This window comes from Patiria miniata, unplaced genomic scaffold (genome assembly GCF_015706575.1).
Source record: "Patiria miniata isolate m_02_andy unplaced genomic scaffold, ASM1570657v1 HiC_scaffold_27, whole genome shotgun sequence".
NCBI lineage: Eukaryota > Metazoa > Echinodermata > Asteroidea > Valvatida > Asterinidae > Patiria > Patiria miniata.
The window spans coordinates 4914442-4932477 of NW_024037066.1; the positions used below are offsets into that span (position 1 = coordinate 4914442).

At 36.8% G+C, this 18036-nt stretch overlaps 1 protein-coding gene across 3 annotated transcripts; it reads right to left on the bottom strand.

The window, feature by feature from the left end:
• Nucleotides 1-8385: 8385 nt before the first annotated feature.
• On the bottom strand, nt 8386-15954 carry LOC119734417. 3 transcript variants are annotated; one of them, XM_038207916.1, is made up of 4 exons: nt 15660-15954; nt 13194-13312; nt 12382-12508; nt 8386-9127 (listed from the first exon to the last, which is right to left on the bottom strand). In XM_038207916.1, the coding sequence occupies exons 1-4, from the start codon at nt 15697-15699 to the stop codon at nt 8568-8570; spliced, it is 846 nt and encodes a 281-aa protein (XP_038063844.1). In that variant the 5' UTR covers nt 15700-15954; the 3' UTR covers nt 8386-8567. The 3 variants fall into 3 exon arrangements, with proteins under 3 accessions (XP_038063844.1, XP_038063843.1, XP_038063842.1); XM_038207915.1 differs by having other exon boundaries at nt 8387-9127; nt 12382-12505; nt 15654-15954; XM_038207914.1 differs by having other exon boundaries at nt 8387-9127; nt 15654-15954.
• Nucleotides 15955-18036: the final 2082 nt, after the last annotated feature.

Genomic DNA, 18036 nt, shown 5'->3' on the forward strand with positions numbered 1-18036 from the left:
TCGGTCTCTGGTCAGACAAAAGTTCCGGAATTGACGTGGGGACGCGGCTTTTTTTTTTTTTTTTGGCTTTTTTTTTTTTTTCTTCAAGCTTGGATTGTACAGACAAGGTGGGGTACTATTTCCTCATGTACATTGGTGTCCTCCATAATTTGCCTTGGTGCTCCCGATCATTTGCCTTGGTGCAATTTCCCATTCCTTGGTGCTCTTTGTTAAAAAAAAATTGAGGAGGTGCGGCAATAGAGGAGCTGTTGGAGCTACCGCGGAACATTTTGGAAAAAAAAAGATTGACGCGCATGATTAAAATCGACGCGCGCGCTGACCAGAGACCAACTTATTTTTTGGGGGGGCCTAATATGCAGGCAGTTCCAGCATTATGAAAGGAAGTGTAATGTCTGTGACAGAGCCAATTAAAACCATAATATCTAATTACTGATTCAGATTAACGATCCAAAACTCCTAGTCTGTAATCTCCTTGACCATTACTAGATAAATGATGTACATGTATCAGATGATGGATATACATGTATAAGATTTGAAAAATATATTTCAGGTCGGTTCACTGAGCTCTTAAAAGCTCTGTCACGGACTTTATATGACGTTGGAATTGCTCACGCAATGAAGTCATTCTTTGACATGTGTGTTTCTTGACTGGAAATAGGAGGGGAAGGTGTCTCTATATCACCACCTGACATTGCTGCAATAATTCTATGCAGTAAAACACCTCACCTGATTCTGTGAGAGGTAAAGATTAAGTGACCCCAGCAATTCATTATCAGTTAACACGATGTGTGATGGGCTAAAATTAATGAGTACAGAATTTTGTGAAAACCAATAACCAAAGAGGACTTAATACTTTTACGTTCTTTTGTAAAATATGTTTTGCCACAGAGATGGCGCGTGCATGTTTACGCGCACAGCTGAAAATGGCCATGCCTGTGTGAAAACGCAAATGTCAGATGAGATACTCTTTAACGTGCAGTACGTTTTGTGTGTGTGTCATGTGGGGCAATAGCAACTCTTCGTAAAAATGCAAACTGCAATAATTGAGATGTCTGTCCCTCGTATCAATAACCTACTTTAAAAACTTCACAATTTTTGCTTAGGCCAAAAAAAAAAAGTCTCCGGTTTCTGGTATGGAGCTTGCCCAAAATGTGGTGCGGCGACGCGGCTTTTTTTTTTTTTTACCTGACTTTTTTGCTTCAAATGCCGTGTGATGACTGCAAATGGTGCCCGACTAAACTTAGTACAAATAGGCCTATATGGGATTGGGAGTCCAGAGAGGCCACATAAAGCTTATTCTCGACCATAACTCCATCTAAAAACATGTTAAAATTGTGCAGCAGCAGGATTCCAGTCAAACCAGTGAGTTTGGCAGTTTTCAGACATCATCTTTCATTGAAAAGAAAACTTTTTCATTTTGCCGACGCGCATGGCTACAGCGACGTGCGCGCATACCAGAAACCGGAGACTGTTTTTTTTGGCCTTATTGACTTCTTGCACAAGTACCCCCTCAATGGTTACAAAGGGAGAGCTGGAAAGACCACTGCATTGGACCTTCGATTATATTACCGTCGGCGCCTGACGGTCATGCCAAGCCGCAAACAGTTTGTGCACACTCCAAATAAAATCAGTCTCACGTACTTCACGCCGTACGCACATGCTTGAGTGCGCACAGAGAGTGCCTCTCCCACAGGAAAAAAAAACAACCTCGTCCCAGGTGCTTACTTTATTTCCAACCTCATTTCCAATAGTAAGCCCTGGATAGAAAACTTTTTCCCTGTATCCTGATTCGATATCGCAATTTGCTAATAATGGATTTATATCGTGTAGTTGGTGTTGTTATTTCCAACGTGCATTTTATGTTTTCACGATCATTGTAATGATAATGTCCATGCATTCTCAATAATACTCCTTTCCTTTCCAATTTGCTCATATTAATATGAAATGTGATACAGCATATTGGCGGGACAAGATTGTAACATTTTAACTTTGATTCTGTATTTACCCCAGACACCGCATACAAAAACAAACGCTAATGTAATGCACATGCAGGCACCAGACTATTCCTCATTTGCATACGTGTTCAAAAATGTTGCACACGCAAATGATCCAATACCAGGGTGAGAGAGCAGGTAGTGGTGGGCGCGTACTGCTTGACACCCTGGGGACGAGGTTGGGTAAAAAAGCACCATCTATGTCCGCTGTCGTTATCCAAAGTCACTTTTTAAAATAACATTCTTAAACCTTTTCTTTCAAACATTTAACGTTCACAGAGTGAATTTTGTGCAAATGTATATTTGTATAAAGCCACAGAAATCACAGGTGGGCACAATTTTGCCTAATTGATCAGCAATTAGTCTTTTATACTTATTACAGTCATTTAAACCAAAAATCAGCATTTTTGGGCGGGTGTTTTTTGTCTGCAATTTCTATAGTCAAAAATTATAACTGAACACAGATATGCTTAGCTGCAACATAAACATTTGGCCTGGAATTAAAATTTCAAATCTATGAGTATTTACTAATGTTTTTACTGAAATATTTTACGAAGCATTATGCTTGAAACTGTAGAACGATATGTTTTAATCTAAAGATAGTGCTGTTGAAATGATGATGTTGATGCCAAACTTTTTAACCAAAGAGTGGCTTTAAAAAAAATTAATAATAGTAATAATTAGTACTTTTGGATTGTTGAAATGTGTGATATAGTGTATTTTTTTAAAGAATACAATTCGCCTCAGAGGTTTTCCTTTTTGGGGGCAAACCACAGTTTCTCTATTGCTTGATGTGTCTTCAGACTTAGTGTGTTGGTATGTTGCACTGTCAATGTTGATGTTGGTAAACATAGTACGGGACTGTTTACGATTACATTACCCAGGAGGAATGGGGAATAATTGTAAAGCGCTATGAGTTTGTTGATTTGATGGAAAGCGTTACAAGCATTACAATTTATTTATTTTATTTTGCTGGAGGGAAAAAGGTTTTGTTTTGTTTTTTTCATTTAAATATTTATGACTTCTGTGTTGTCACTGAATCCAAAGCTGGCGATTTCCTAGACTTGATAGATTAACTTTTGGGTTGGAAGTTTGCAGTTTGTTCTTAAAGGTGCATACCCTGTGCTCTTTAAAAACTACATTTTTTTTCTCCTAACAAATGTTCAGTTTGTATGATTTAATGGAAAAAAATTACTGTGTTCCGATTTTGGGCAAGTGCAACCCCCTGAAAATTTTGTGAAGAAATAATTTAATAACGAAACGTCGTTGGATTTTTTGTGTTCGTTGTCTCGTTCAAAAGTGAATAACTTTTACATTGCTAGGAAAATAGCAATTGGAAAAACTATGTATTGTTTTTCGAGGTGAAACTCAAAAATAGCTCAGGGAATGCATCTTTAACTGATTTGTTTCCTTTTTAAGTAATGAACACAACTTCCCAAATAATGAAAGTTAGTCATTCTGTATACAGCCAACTCTTGCTAGTACAAACTCACCTGGACTTGGCCAAAACGTTTGTTGTATCCAAATTTTGTATTAAGTGGAGCACTGGTCCCTACTCATTGTGCACATAAAGCACAGTTGGGACCAAGGCTTTATGTTTGTTATAACCAGAATTTGTATTAACAGTGTTTGTATTAATGAGAGTCGACTGTGCATGTATTGTGGCGAGTGAATTTGCAATTTGCTGTAAGAGATATCAAACATCATAAGGCAACAAACACATACCAAGGATTCCAAGATGACTTTGGGAATATTTTGGCCTAATTTAAGGGGTATTGTAAATGAAAATACATCAATGAGGTCTTGTTTGTATAATCTAGAGGTATTTTTGTAATTCATTTTTTTTAACGGTAATAATCAAGACTGAAATATACATGACCGTGTTATGCAAGATTTGTATGTGATTGGTATTGTTTATAGCTGCATTACAAAAATGAAAGCATACTTCAAGAACTTTGTTTCCCATGATAATGTCAAGGGCTACAGGATGTAATGAAGGATTTGTTTGAACATTTGTTATACAAAAGTACAAAATATTTGGGTTTTTTGGGGGTTTTTTGGTTTTTTTGGTTATTTTTTTGATACATTTGTTAGACAAAAGTATATTTGGTATTTTTTTCGCATTTCTTGGTGTTTTTTTTTCTTTTCCTTGAAGCTCAAACCTTTACCACAGTATTGTAAAACTTAAAATGTGCTGTTTATAGTCTTCAACAGATTCAAGGTTTATTTTTCCCTTATTGAACTTTGAATTTTATTATTGCATGGACATGTATAACTCGGTGCTCAGTTATGTGCAATACATGTATCTGGTATTTTATTGTATTGTTTGTGGAGAGAGATTTTAAACTTGGTTTCGAATGCTGTATATCTTTTTTTTTTAATATCTTTCTTTTTTTTTCAAATAAATCCAGACCTGAAACACATGATTGTAACTAGCATTGTAATTAAAGAGGTTTATAATTAACCTGAAATTGACCACAGAAAAAAAAAACCGGACAGATGCGGAATTCGCTTACATCAAATGTTTCCGCGCATAATGTAGGTATTGGAAATTAGCACATCCTATCTTTTGGCCCCTCACCTCCATGTTTCTCTTTCCGTGGCATGAAAAAAACTTCAATCTCTTAATCATTGAAACATTAAAGCTCCCTGAGAGACCTATTGAAAAAAAAAATTAGAACTTATTTGTTAAAACATTTCTGAAGGTTGCCATTACACTTTGCAAGACAAATTCACACATCATATACATTTGGGTCATTCTATAAATTTGGGGTCCACTTTCTTGTTCCTGTCCCTGTTACATCTGACATCTATAATTTTATAATTCTGATGCACTCCTTCATGCAGTCATCCTCCAAGAGTGATTATGAATAGCAAACTACCTGCCCCACTAAAGGGAATATACAACATTTGCAAACATCGAAAAACAAAACTACCGATTTTTTTACGAAAAACCTTACTAGGATGTTGGTAAATAACAGTCTAAAGCATCCTGTAAAATTATGGCAGCAGATGTGAAGTCATTTGCAAGAAAAGTAGTATTTTGTATAAATTTCCAACGGTGGTCGGCCAACCACCGTTGGAAAAACCTAACTATTTTTCAACTACTGCTCCAAATTTACCTTTTTTCAGTCCAAATTTTGTTTGCTGTTGGTTACATGTTCATGAACAGGTGCAGGCCAGTTAGACTGGTTCCATTACCTTACAATTTTCCAGCATTTATAAATTGATCCATTTCATCTTTAGTGGAGTCAGAAAACCAGACTACTTGAACATTTTTGTTTTTCTTGGTTTTTCCAGCATTTTCGAACACAAAACTTCAAACATGTCAGTTTAACAATATTTGATCTGTTATACTAACCCCTCAAAATAGTTCATTTCTGAAAATTACAGCAAAAGCCAATGATGTACATTCCCTTTAACAAAAAAATTGTTTGAAGTCATTCCTAATGATACTTGATTGGCAAATCACAAAGTAAACAAGGACAAGAAAATGACCAACTTTGGATCCTAAATCTAGAGAATGTTCATTTCTGTCAGCACTAGTCTCGTTCCCTAGACCTGACAATTATTCCCGACGCTCGCGTCTAAATAGTCAGAATCTTTTGGTCTGGGAACCAGACAATGTCAGCACTAGACCCACATATAATTCCAACTGTCGCTCGAGGGCAGCAAAATCAACATCTGTGATAAATTGTATGTTGATAATGACATGACAACAATCATTTGCCCCTAAAATCATCTTTGGACATTCCTGTTGCCAAGGTACCTTGAAAATTACACCTATCATTTTGGAGCCAGTAAATATTCCAACGATTTTCCATAGATTTTATTCTGTCTGTCGCACGCTATCCTGGAGTAGTTGGACTTGGGACTCATTATCGATCTAATGCAAACATCGCCGTGCTTGACAAAAGGGTAGTGTCATTAGTCAACTTGTTACCAAGCTCAGTTCTAGAAATAACTGGAAAAAAAAATTTTTCAGACAATTGATTTTAGTTACTAATTTCTGGTTAATTGGAAAATGGTTACTCACTAGCATGTTGCATTAAAGGGGCTAATTATGTGCAATTGTTGAGGCCGACTTGATTTTAAAAGAGCTTATACTTCCCAACCTCATTATGAACACTGATGAGTATTTTTCCTTCTTTTTTTCAGTCTTATTATACACATGTATAATTGAACTACATGTATACTTGAATACTACATGTATACTTGAACCAGGAGTGCACAATTGAACTTGAGAATTCGTTGACCAAAAAAAAAAAATTATCTGGTGTAGTAATTGCTTATAAGAACATTGTTCCTGGTTTTGAGATGAGCTGATGCTGTGGAATGTCCATGAACAATTTACATGTAAAATAGTTTTCCCTAAGAGTAATTTTGTCAAACAATTGAACTTCAGAATTCGTTGACCCAAAAAAATATTATCTGGTGTAGTAATTGCTTAAAAGAACTTTTTTCCTGGTTTTGAGATGAGCTGATGCTGTGGAATATCCATGAAAAATTTACATGTAAAATAGTTTTCCTAAGAGTAATTTTGTCAAATTGGTACATGAAACTGTGTATATTAATCACACAACTTAAAATAGACTGCTTACAAGGTACAACAAAATAACAAGCTGTGTTCAAAACTCTGATTTTCAAATTTTATTCGTCACCAAAGATTTTGAGGCAATTTTGTTGTGTGAAACTTTTTACAGTATGATTCTTCAGTGTAAATAGGAACACGGTAGCATGATGAACATACATTGTACATGTACCTAAAGTGACATATTTCCAAATGTTCTGGATCACACACGTGATATGGTATGGTGACTAGACTTTGGCAAGTCTAAGTTATATGGACCGATGAGTTTTCTGCATGCTCGTCTTCCTGTGGCTTTGTCTGTGTCGACATAAATAGGTGTATTTACCAAGTGTAAATACATGTATGTACACGAATGTGAACTTTGACATGATTTGGATCATTAACATGACATGTGAATAACGCTATTGGCATTAAATAGCGTCACTATTAAATAGCGGTACTATTTAATAGCGGTACTATTTCAACAGTCCACACAGTGTTATCTGGAGGACAGATATATCCTTTCCCACCATACAGGATCATTTGCTATTCATTTTGTTCTTTTCTAATAATACCACCACCAAAATCCAAAGAAGAAAGCTCAAAACCTAACCTGTTGAACTTTCAGCTCAGCGGATATTACACTTTTCAGGAAAACAGTGACAATACATACACATACAACTTTTTGATCACGAAACATGATTTCGTCCAGATGAATACCAATCTGTATTTCTAAAAATCAACTAACTGATCATTGGAAATCACCTACATTTCTTGATTTCTTCTAAATGACAGCAAGCCGGACAGAACAATTTCATAGAGTATGATCTTTAAATGTTGATAATACTTTGGGGATAAAGCAGATAATCCTATATACCATTAAAAAGAATATTTTTTTTTAAAATTGTACACAGAGTTGTGATTGCAATCATAGAAAATTAATAATTTTATGGATGAACAATGCAAAACCACGTTTCATTTGAATCATGCTTGCATGGCCTCCAAAAAGAAAATTTTCTTTGAAAGATGAACAAAATTTGCCTCTCATTCTCGTCTTCAAAAGCTTCAGAACTTGGCATACCTAAAAACTAAATGCAAGTGAAATACAGTCGAATCTCATTAGTACAAACTCTATTAATACAAAATTCTGGTTATAACAAACATAAAGCCTTAGTCCCGACTGTGAATTTATGTGCACAATGAATGGGACTGATGTTCCTCTTAATACAAAATTCTGATATAACAAACAATTTGGCTAGGTCAGAATGACTTTGCGAGACACGACTGTACATGGAAATATAATGGAAAAACGTCAGGCTCTATCCACAATCATTCACAAGCTTCTTGTGGAGTTCTAATGTTTTATTAAAAGGAAAAAAAACACCCTGTCGCACTTTTATTCTTGGGGGAAAAAAAAACAATTAGCTCTCACCAAACTGCACAATAACCCTACCTATATTTCCTGCATGCATTGTGATGAGGACAAAAGTGATGGAAAGCAGAAAGAATGGAAAAAGTAGTCACTGATTTGTGACTTTAGTCAATTCATGTAAGGCCAAAAAAAAAAAAAATATCGGTCTGTGGTCAGACCGAAGTTCCGGAATTGATGCGGCGACGCGTTTTTTTTTTTTCAAGCTTGAATTGTACAGACAAGGTGGGTACTATTTTGCTTTTTTTGTGCCCTCATTATACATTGGTGTTCTCCAAAATTTGCCTTGGTGCCATTTCCCCATTCCTTGGTGCTCCTTGGTACAAACATTTGAGGAGGTGCGGCAATAGAGGGCGCTGTTGTAGCTTCCGTGTTAATTTGAAGAGGAAAAAAAAGGTTGACGCGCATGGTTAAAATCGAGGCGTGCGCTGACCAGAGACCGGAGTATTTTTTTTTTTGGCCTAACATCTGATAAATATACAGTATGTAAACTGAAGATCATAAATAAAATAAAGAAAGCAATGTTGGAAGAATGTTCATATTTCACAACATGAATGTTGCTAATGTCGCTAAGTCACCCAGCGGGCAGACAGCCAGCAGTCGCCACCGACCCGTTTTCAGTTGATTTAGTTCTTTCATCTTCATCAACATTTCCTCTCTCAATCTCAATCATGTCCTCAGTTCCGTCCGCTGCAAACTGTACGGTCCTTGTCGGCTTCTCCACTTCTAATTCATCCCCATCAATTTGGCTGGTCTGGGAAACCAGGATAGTCTCCTGACCCTTGACCTCATGCTCATCAATATTCACGTCTGTCTTCGAGCGGGAATTATTTCCACCATTGTTTTCACACTCCTGAGTTCTGTCATCACTGGTCTTGCTGACCTCGACAAGACTCACGTCCTGGCTACTTCTTTGACCTTTGACACCACCATTTTGCAGCTTGACCTCATGACCTTTGGCATCACTGAGGTCATGCAGCTGATGTGGAGACTCCTCTTCAGGGACCGCATAAGGAAGTTTGGTGGAGGTTGCGATGATGCCATCATTTTTGTTCCTGGTTGCAGCTCCTTGTTGCTCTGATCTGAACGGGTTGGCTCCATCACTGACGGTGGAGGATGACCCTTGCTCGCTACCTGAAAGCGTCAAGAAAGGGGAACATACAATTTAACACAACAGCTAGGCTAAGAAATTTCAAAGCTTGGAGATGAAAGTGAGAAAACACACTGGTGAAACTATATCAGTAAATGCTGTAAAGTTACAATGTATGAACAAAATGTAGTTGAATTCAGTTGCCAGTACTTCAGCTTTTAAAATTTCATGGATCCCCTTAAAACATTTTTAATGAACATCTAATATTTAAGTCAACCCTCCAAATTACATTCTGTCACCTTATTAGGCAGTTCTGTCACCATAGGCAGTTGGAATTGGATCCAAAACTGGTTTTAAAACCTTCACTACAAACAATCATCAGACATACATGTTCCAAGCCAAATGAGTTTTTCTTAATGGCCGTGTTACATGGGGTAATTTACAGTTAAACTTGTTCTGGGCCATTTCCAATATGAATTCTCTTAAAGTTTCTAAGGAATATCCATGAACTGCTAGATAAAAATGTTCTTTGTTCTTCCCAAGAATCGTCAGCTTGTCATTTGGTTGGCTCTTTAAGTTGTGAACATTGATTTGTGTGACATGGTCCTCAGATGAAGGCGTTCTACAATTAAGAAAGACCAGGATATGACTTGTCCATTTGGAATGTCTGACACAGTAAAAGGCTGAATATTTTTCAATGACAAAGAAGCTTAAACTTTAAGCCTCTAAAATCTTTTACACGCGTATCATCCTAATCAATATATAGACCCGGATATGTGTGCAAATATGTGGTGAAGCGCGAAGGCCATTTGACCATCAGGTGGTTTGTTAGTATCAATACACAAAGGTAACAACAGATAAGTTTCCACAAAACAGTTGTTAGAACACTTTAGTGGCTTAGCTGGGCAATGTAGGGGAAACCCCCACTGAATATAATCAATGCATGAGTGCACAAGCGCATCTGTTGGTGCATCTGGAGGTTTTATAGTGTCACTCTGGTAATTTGTCAAACAATAGCATGTCTAATATTCACAAAATCCTGAAAACTAAGAGCAGAACTTTGACACGTACCAGTATATCAAATCTTTTATGGGAAGCAATATCCAAAAATATTGTCAAATACATGCTCACTGTAAAACCAATGAGTAGAAAATAAGGCTCTGCCGAATATACCAATATTCAAATATCAGGTCATCAATTGAATATCAAAATACTTTTTATTCAATTCAAATATTCGAGAAAAAAATAACAGTGGTCTTAAGGAGATGATGAACACGTTTTAAGTTGTGTGGTTTGATTGTTTGTCAATCATATGCCACACTTTTGTTGAAAGCTGTTATCGTGCATGATTGGAGAGCCTCCATGAGGAATATTAACTCAAATTTCTTCCTGTTTTTGACGGGTTTTTTTTCAGCTCTTTGTTAATTTTTGACAAGCTCAGGTGCAGGCAAAGCCTGATCGGTGCCCAGTTAAGGCTGGCGCATCTGTGAATTTTGAAATGGATTGAATAAAGTTCAAGCTGGAATAAATCAAATACTTGGGCCTAACTATTCAAAAATGCACAGCCCTGGTTTAAAAACTTTAACAAAATTTTATCGGATTTTGTGTCGGCAGAAAGTGAAAATAACATGACTATTCAGTACAGTTTAGTTGTTGCGTTTCCAGAAAATGTTGTGGTAAATATCGCCACATATCATCCATGAAAACCACCAATGCCTGCATGTGCACGTTGTTTACCTAGCAATCAGTTTTGAGGCAACAAAGCCTCCCAGAAAGAAAAGCAATCATGCAGAGGGCTGTTATGTTACTATTGTACACAAACACCAGCTTGCAATTTTGGTGGGAAAGAGATTTAAAAAAAAAAAAAAAAAAAAAAGCATTGGACCTAACTTATAAGGCGTCATGTGCTTTTTATGAACCACACTGGTGGACTAGTGCCAGTCTTTCACATTACATGTATATCATTATTTGTCACGTCTAATATTGCTCCATTTCAATTCCCATTCGGACAAGTCAAATGTTCATCTTGAGCTGCTGCACTATGGCACTATCAAAATACCTCCAATGTGAACTTCTTCTATGTGTTCTTATGTTTTCATCTTCAATTTGTAAAATCACTGGGAATTCCTTAACATGAGCACATTCAACGCCACTTGTGAGAATTGAGCTGAATGGCATAATTTGCATGTGGAGTTTAAATTGAAATTATGCCTATTTGCTTGTGTTGTTTTCACTGATGTAATTGAGTCCATCGAGTCCGCCGAAGTCCATCACAAGTCCTCCAGTCCCAATTCAACTCACAAGCTATCCCAATGAGCTTTGACAAAGGCATTCCTTTCTTACTGTTCATCCACTGTTTCTCCGACTTTCTCGTGACTGAACTTGTGATGGACTCCACCACAACACTGGTTCTTTTGCCTAAACACACACTGTGGGAGGTTTCTGGGCTTTCATTCCCAAGATCAAAGAAATCGACAGAGTGGAACAGGCTCGAATTTCTCAGGCCTCCCCTGGAGGGTACCGGCCTGTCTGCCCATGACTTTCATATACAACTAATCACCACTGTTTGATAATACAATACTCTGAATGGAGTAGTTTGATCCAAGTTTCTCTTTTGTGGCCCACATTGCGCTGTTGTCAAAACACAAACATCCATATCACAGTATCTTAGCAACAAAATCCCATGTGCGCTGTTGTATTGACTTTTTGGTTGAGCAGGTTTTTCTATTGTGGTTTCACGTGTTAAAAATACAAGAATCTATACTTAAATTTGAAAGCGCGCACCAACAGAAATGGATTTCTAAGAAAGTGTTCAATGCGCTGTCCTTTTTATTCAGAAGGGGGTGAATTTAAATACCTAAATCTAACAAAATGGAGACAACTGTTACAAGAGACAAATCTAAACATAAAAAATTACAAGATTTAAGCTTTTAGGTAATTTCATTTCAGTAAATTCACACACTTTGAAATGTTATAAGAGGAATTGAACGTCCTTGAAATTTGAGGCAAAAAGTGAGAAAACAGAAGATAAAAGGGACGCATATCGTAGTCACTTTTAAATGTCTGTTTTTTCTCTATAAGATTGTGGGACAAATTTACACTGAAAACTATTGTTAGCCTGTTATGTGAAAAACCTCATTAATGAATATATACCCATGCTTTTTTCTAGTCACTTAATTACGTCACGAAGTCTGAGCTTCAAAATGGCTCACCTATGTGGCAATAATCATTAACGTTATTCACAGAGTGTGTTTGTGAGTGCAATAATGATTGAAGGATCAAATTAATCATGTCATACCGTTATTTTCAGCCACGGTGCTTGCCGTTGCACTAATTAAGAAGGCCCGCCCTGATCGGTAGGATCGCTCGGTCGAGGTGGTGGACATCAGCTCCTTCTCTGCCATGGTATTGTACGCAATCGTCTGCTGGCAAGAAAATAACTGGCCGTTAATTGGAAAATAATGAAAGACAAAGCTGATTAATATACCATTGAACAATTATTTTCTTAAAAGAAATCAAGGCCCTCCTGCTGGTCTACATAATTAGAACATGGAGTGTTAAATTCTTACTTTGTATTTGTAGCAGATGGTCCAATTAAGATAAAACACGGTGTAAATTTAACACCGACGTTTAATGCAGTGCAGTAAGTGCTCATTGTTTGGAAGTTGGGAACTGGAGTAGAATGAATCAAATCATTCAAATTAAATGTCTACTTATTAAAGTGATAAATGTTTTTTATGGCCATTTATAGTAAGTGGACAAAGTGACTCATTTGTCCACTTTTTGTCCACAAAAATATCCATAAAAAAACATTAATCACTTCATTAAGTGAGATTAAAAACCAGAAATTGAAAGAGAATATGAAAGACACTGTTTTAAGAGGTGAAAATCAAAGAGGAAGTGTTTTGGTTCAAACAAAAGTAAACAAAAAAAGGCAAATTGTAAAAAAAATCTCGATTCTTCAGGTTTTTAAAACCGGAATGATTTTTTAAATTACTCCCAACCAGTCTACATGTTTCATGACACACCTGCATAACATACAATGCATCCAGTATTTTTATTAATGTTTAATAGGTAGTTGACAAGTTCCAGACATCTTTTTATGTTTACCTGAGCAACTTTGTTGGCCTTGGCATGGTGCTCAGCAACGCCTTTGTTCCTTCGTTGCCTGGCCTCATCGCGTGATATCAGGTCCCCTCGTAAAGTGTTTGGAGATGGAGCCGGTGACACTGTTGGAGTAGCCAAAATGGAACAATTTAAAAGCCTACCTGGACTAATTCTGATTAAATAAAACAGTCCATGTATAAAATGTAAAAAAGTTTACCGATTTAAGCATGTGTAATTAATTATCCTGTCCTTTACAATTAAAAAATAATGAATTAGATGCAAAACAGGAACATTTTGTTGCAAAATTTGCCCGCTGATTATAAGAGTGTACAGGATGAGTCAAAAAGAATGTGACCAAATTAGAAAAATATGTGGCATGCTCTATTTCATAAAAAAAAAACATAGGGGATGAAGTAAATGTTATTGACTAGTAACTGTAACGTTTCACTTAATTTGCATACTCTATTCCCAAGTTATGACTATTTCAATAAAAAGATCACAAACTTCAGCTGTCCACCACTGATCAATTACTGTCTGCGAACTGATGTATACCCATTAAATACAATTATGAATACCCATTAAAATAAAAACAAATTATACGTTTTCCCACAGCCATGAATGAATGAAAACTTGCAAAAGAAAACAGACAAAAACAATTGCCATCAATATTTCATAAAAAAAGAGTGGTTCCTCATATTCAAAACACAAAATCTGACAGTAAAAATAATGTTTCAGTCTTGACTCAAATGATTAAAATCCCAATTGTATTTGAATGCGTGTGTGTAATCTGTCATTCTCAATCAGCTCAATAGCTTCCAATGGCATTCCATGGACAGCTACAAAAATGGCTCCTTTCAGCAGAACACGCATAACTTCGATAGCATAGATCAATTTCAGTAATTCTTCTTTTTTTTCAGATGAGTGGAAGAACATGCGCTTTAACGACATACTTCATTTGTTTAAATTTGATTGCTTTTTAATGGAAACAATATTAATCCAGGTCACTTTCTTTTTGATTCACCCTGTATAATGTTCATTACAACATAATTAACAAATCAGATTAAGATCATTAGAAGGTACATATTGTATCACAATGCAGGTTTGCAAGATCTTTCGTTTGAATAAAATTTATTAAAAGATCTGGAAAGAGGAAGTAATTTTCTCATTTTAAAGTATTTGTGACTACTCAAAGTGTTTTTTTTTCTAAGAGAATTTATCAAGAAATGGTTCTGAGCTCAATTTATGACATCTGAAAAAGTAACCGACACTAAGCCAAATCTACTTCAGTCTAGTTTAACTTGTTACTACATTGTAATTCAAGTCAAAGGTGACTACAAAAATTTAAAGCACAAATCATACCAGAACACTTTTATTGCATAAGTCATAACTCATTTCCAAGTCAAATTTAGTTTTAAAAAAATTGCACAGCCTAGACTATCAAACAGAGTCAGGTGGTTTGATCCTATTTGATCCTAGCAACGACAAGCAAACAAAACACTCCCTCACCGAGTTTATCCTACCAACGTAAATACAACAAAAAAAAGTGATCATGTAGGGCAAGCACTGAGGTGACAATGAGCTCTTAAATAAACCAATATACAGTCTTTGTGACAAGAGTCTTTCATTCAAACATGCCAGGCATGAAAAACCATCAAACGTATTGTACGAATACGTGTTTGGAATATTTGTGCTGGACTTGATGACGACGCTTCAATGAATTTTTTATTACACACAGTTGGGTAAAAAAGTTGAAAGAATGATGCATTCTCACGCCACTTTTTTCATCATATAGGCCTACCTCAATGAAAGTCAGTCACTACAAAATGTTGAAAAGACACGAAACTGGGACTGAGAAACATTTATTATTTTGTTAGACAGAATATTAAAAAATACTTTGAAAAATGTAAAAGACTTTGTACACAACCAAAGAAGTGGCATCAGAGGACATTCTTTCCAAAAAGGCTCAAACCATATCAACCTGGGAATATTTTAACTAACATGTGCAGACCTAAGATTTACACGTACTGTGTGTCATTTGCAAGTTTTACTCCAAAATAGATTTTTTGCTACATTATTTTTATAGATTAATTAAATGAGAAAGAAATAAAAAAAATCAGAGCCTTAGTAAATTTAGATAGGGCTTAATAATTATCTTACAAGTTGAACATTAATTTTTCAGGGGGAAAACCATCAAATATGATGAAGACCAAGGACGGGAGACTTTTAAATATTGCAAATCATTATACATTTTTAACAATGAAAGAAATTTAATTCATTAATACAAGTAATTGTTTATTCTAAAAACTGTAAAGGCCTAACTTTTTAAAACACCACCACCAAACAAACTTGTCTTCCTGACATAATAAACGTTCTAACAATAATTCCCCCCCCCAAAAAAAAGTACATTCGTCATAACATTATTTATAAAACTCTCAATAAAAATGATTGTGAATATTCACCTACCTTTACTTTTATCTTTGACGGCTACAGCAGAGGGAATGCATCCCATCGTCACATCTCAGACAATATTTTTGAAGCTCCAATTATCTTTCCCTCAGTTCGAAATCTCCCAAACCACGAAATTAAAACTTTCCTCTCACATGTACACACAGAAGAAATCAGTGTCTCCGTATTTCTCGGTATCTTATCCAACAAGTCTTGGAGATAAAGTGCCGAATTGACGATGATGACCGGAACGCCAAAAGTTGAATTTACAGTAGACCGCAGGGAAGTCAACGAACGAGGGGTCCGAACGACGACCCGAACGAGAATACCAGTGTAGCGGGCAGCACGAAACACATTGATGGGTGACTAGCGGGCACTGTTCCCGTTCCCACGCGCCGAGTTCGCAGTCCTTGGGCTACAATTAACCTCAGATCCGAGACTAAAACAGCTAAGTAATTTCACAGTAAAATGCTTATGACATCAACAGCTATATCCGCCTCCTCAATAGGACAGAAGTTTGAGGGATTAAAGATTTGAGCTTTGTGCACAATGCCTTATTGTCGACCAACAACTTCTGACAATAGCCTCACTGACCGTTGACGTGATGTCGCGTACATCGTGCCATAGAGCTGGGTCCTAGCTCTGTGATCTACGTATCTGACGTGGGTGGATGGTATACACCTGCTGCGCTAAACAAGGCTTTATTGATCTGGTAAAAAGTGACAGAGGGCGCCCTCCGGCTAATTGGGAACTAGTCATAGACTTAATGTCTATGGTCCTAGTAGTACTTGTACCATGGAGGAAGGAATATCGACTCCCATAATACCTCAGTGATAACAAAAAATATTTAAAATGCTCACTCAACGTTCCAAAGTGCTTGAGACGCCCATCAAATTAACAAATTAAAGCTTATTTCTTCATCTTTCCTTTTCTGTTTAATTTTTGGGTGGTGATCCAATATGACTTTCGAGAAAACAATTCCATCCAAAGATAATCTCCCCAATATCGAGTTTTGAAAACTGCCCAGTACGCTCCATTGCAAAATAATAGCGCAAAAGTTAGCAGGGCCGTACGCTGCATGCCCCCCCCCCCAATTCGATTTTGTTCCAGGATGGTGTATTTAACGAAAAACGTCTTCTTTTTAACTTTTTGGGCGTCTGCAACCCCTTGAATGAAGACTTTCATTTTGGGTGGCTCCCCTCCCCCCCCCCCCCCAACTTAATGGGGAAAAAACACACACGTCTGCAATTAAATCAAGGCATTTTTCTCACGCGTGTTTATCGTTTAAGTGAAAAATTTTGTACGTAAGGAGAATATGTGGGTTTTTTTCGGAATGAAACTAAAAATTAGCACAGAGAAGGTGGCGCTTACACAAAAATAGGTGAACACCACTGCAATTGGCAGCTAGGGTCTGTTCTAGAAAGAAAAAATGCCTCTATGGGAACAAAGAAATTACAACATGGCCCTTTTTAAAAACTTCTTTCGTACATTTAAGTCCATAAAAGTTCAATTATTCACTTCCACGGACCACGGCATATACTGACTATACCACATCAAGCTGTTTACTAGTTTTGCTGTTTGGGAATAACTGTTTTGGATGTTTCGTGCGCCAATAAACACTGGGTCTTCAGTTAGAACAGTCAAATTGGGCTACAAAACGCGCTTTATGGAACAAAATGATGTTAATCAGAAAGACCATTTAAAAGTAGGATATAAAAATCCACACACTTAAACATGGGCGTCGCGATCAGGGGGGGGGGGGGGGCAAGTGCCCCCTGGAAAAGCAAAACAAGAAAAGAAAAAAAAAGGAAGAAAAAGAAAAGAAAAGCAAAACAAGAAAAGAAAAAAAAAGGAAGAAAAAGAAAAGAAAAAGAAAAAGAAAAAGAGAAAGAAAAAGAGGCGCGAAGACAAAGTGGTGTAAATTTAATGAGTTGGGGGGGGGGGGCAAAATGTCCCTGCCCCCCTCTAAAACTGATAAATCGAGAATGTGTTGAGAAATACAAGCCATTTTTTTCAAAAAAAATGTTTTGCCCCCCTCTAGAAAAAATCCTGGCGACGCCCATGCACTTAAATCAATTAACTTTCTGCTGATCGTCATAGGCCAAAAATATGAACTCGGAATTATTATGCGTTCAAATGGCCGGCCCTGTACCGGCAGCCTTGTCCCCGCCCCCTGGCCTGGGACCTGCTTTATTTCCAACTTCGTTTGTAGGTAACGATGGGAGCGTACTGCTCAATATTCTGAGAACGATGTTGCCTTATCTGCAAATTTGCATGTTTATGCTGGTACACTACCATAACGGGTATCCTACCGTTTCGCAGTGGCACCGGGTACCAAGGGGTTATCGGTGTCAAAGGTCATTTAAATACCCAGTACATTGTCTCTGATTGGTCAGTTGTG

What these genes read in the sequence shown, in the direction of transcription:
- LOC119734417 (XM_038207914.1), bottom strand. Translation starts at nt 15,699, where the DNA reads ATGGGATGCATTCCCTCTGCTGTAGCCGTCAAAGATAAAAGTAAAG. An exon ending in AGGCCAACAAAGTTGCTCAG is followed by an intron (nt 12,509 to 13,193) that starts GTAAACATAAAA and finishes TTTTCTTGCCAG; the next exon opens with CAGACGATTGCGTACAATAC. An exon ending in CACCGTGGCTGAAAATAACG is followed by an intron (nt 9,128 to 12,381) that starts GTATGACATGAT and finishes TGACGCTTTCAG; the next exon opens with GTAGCGAGCAAGGGTCATCC.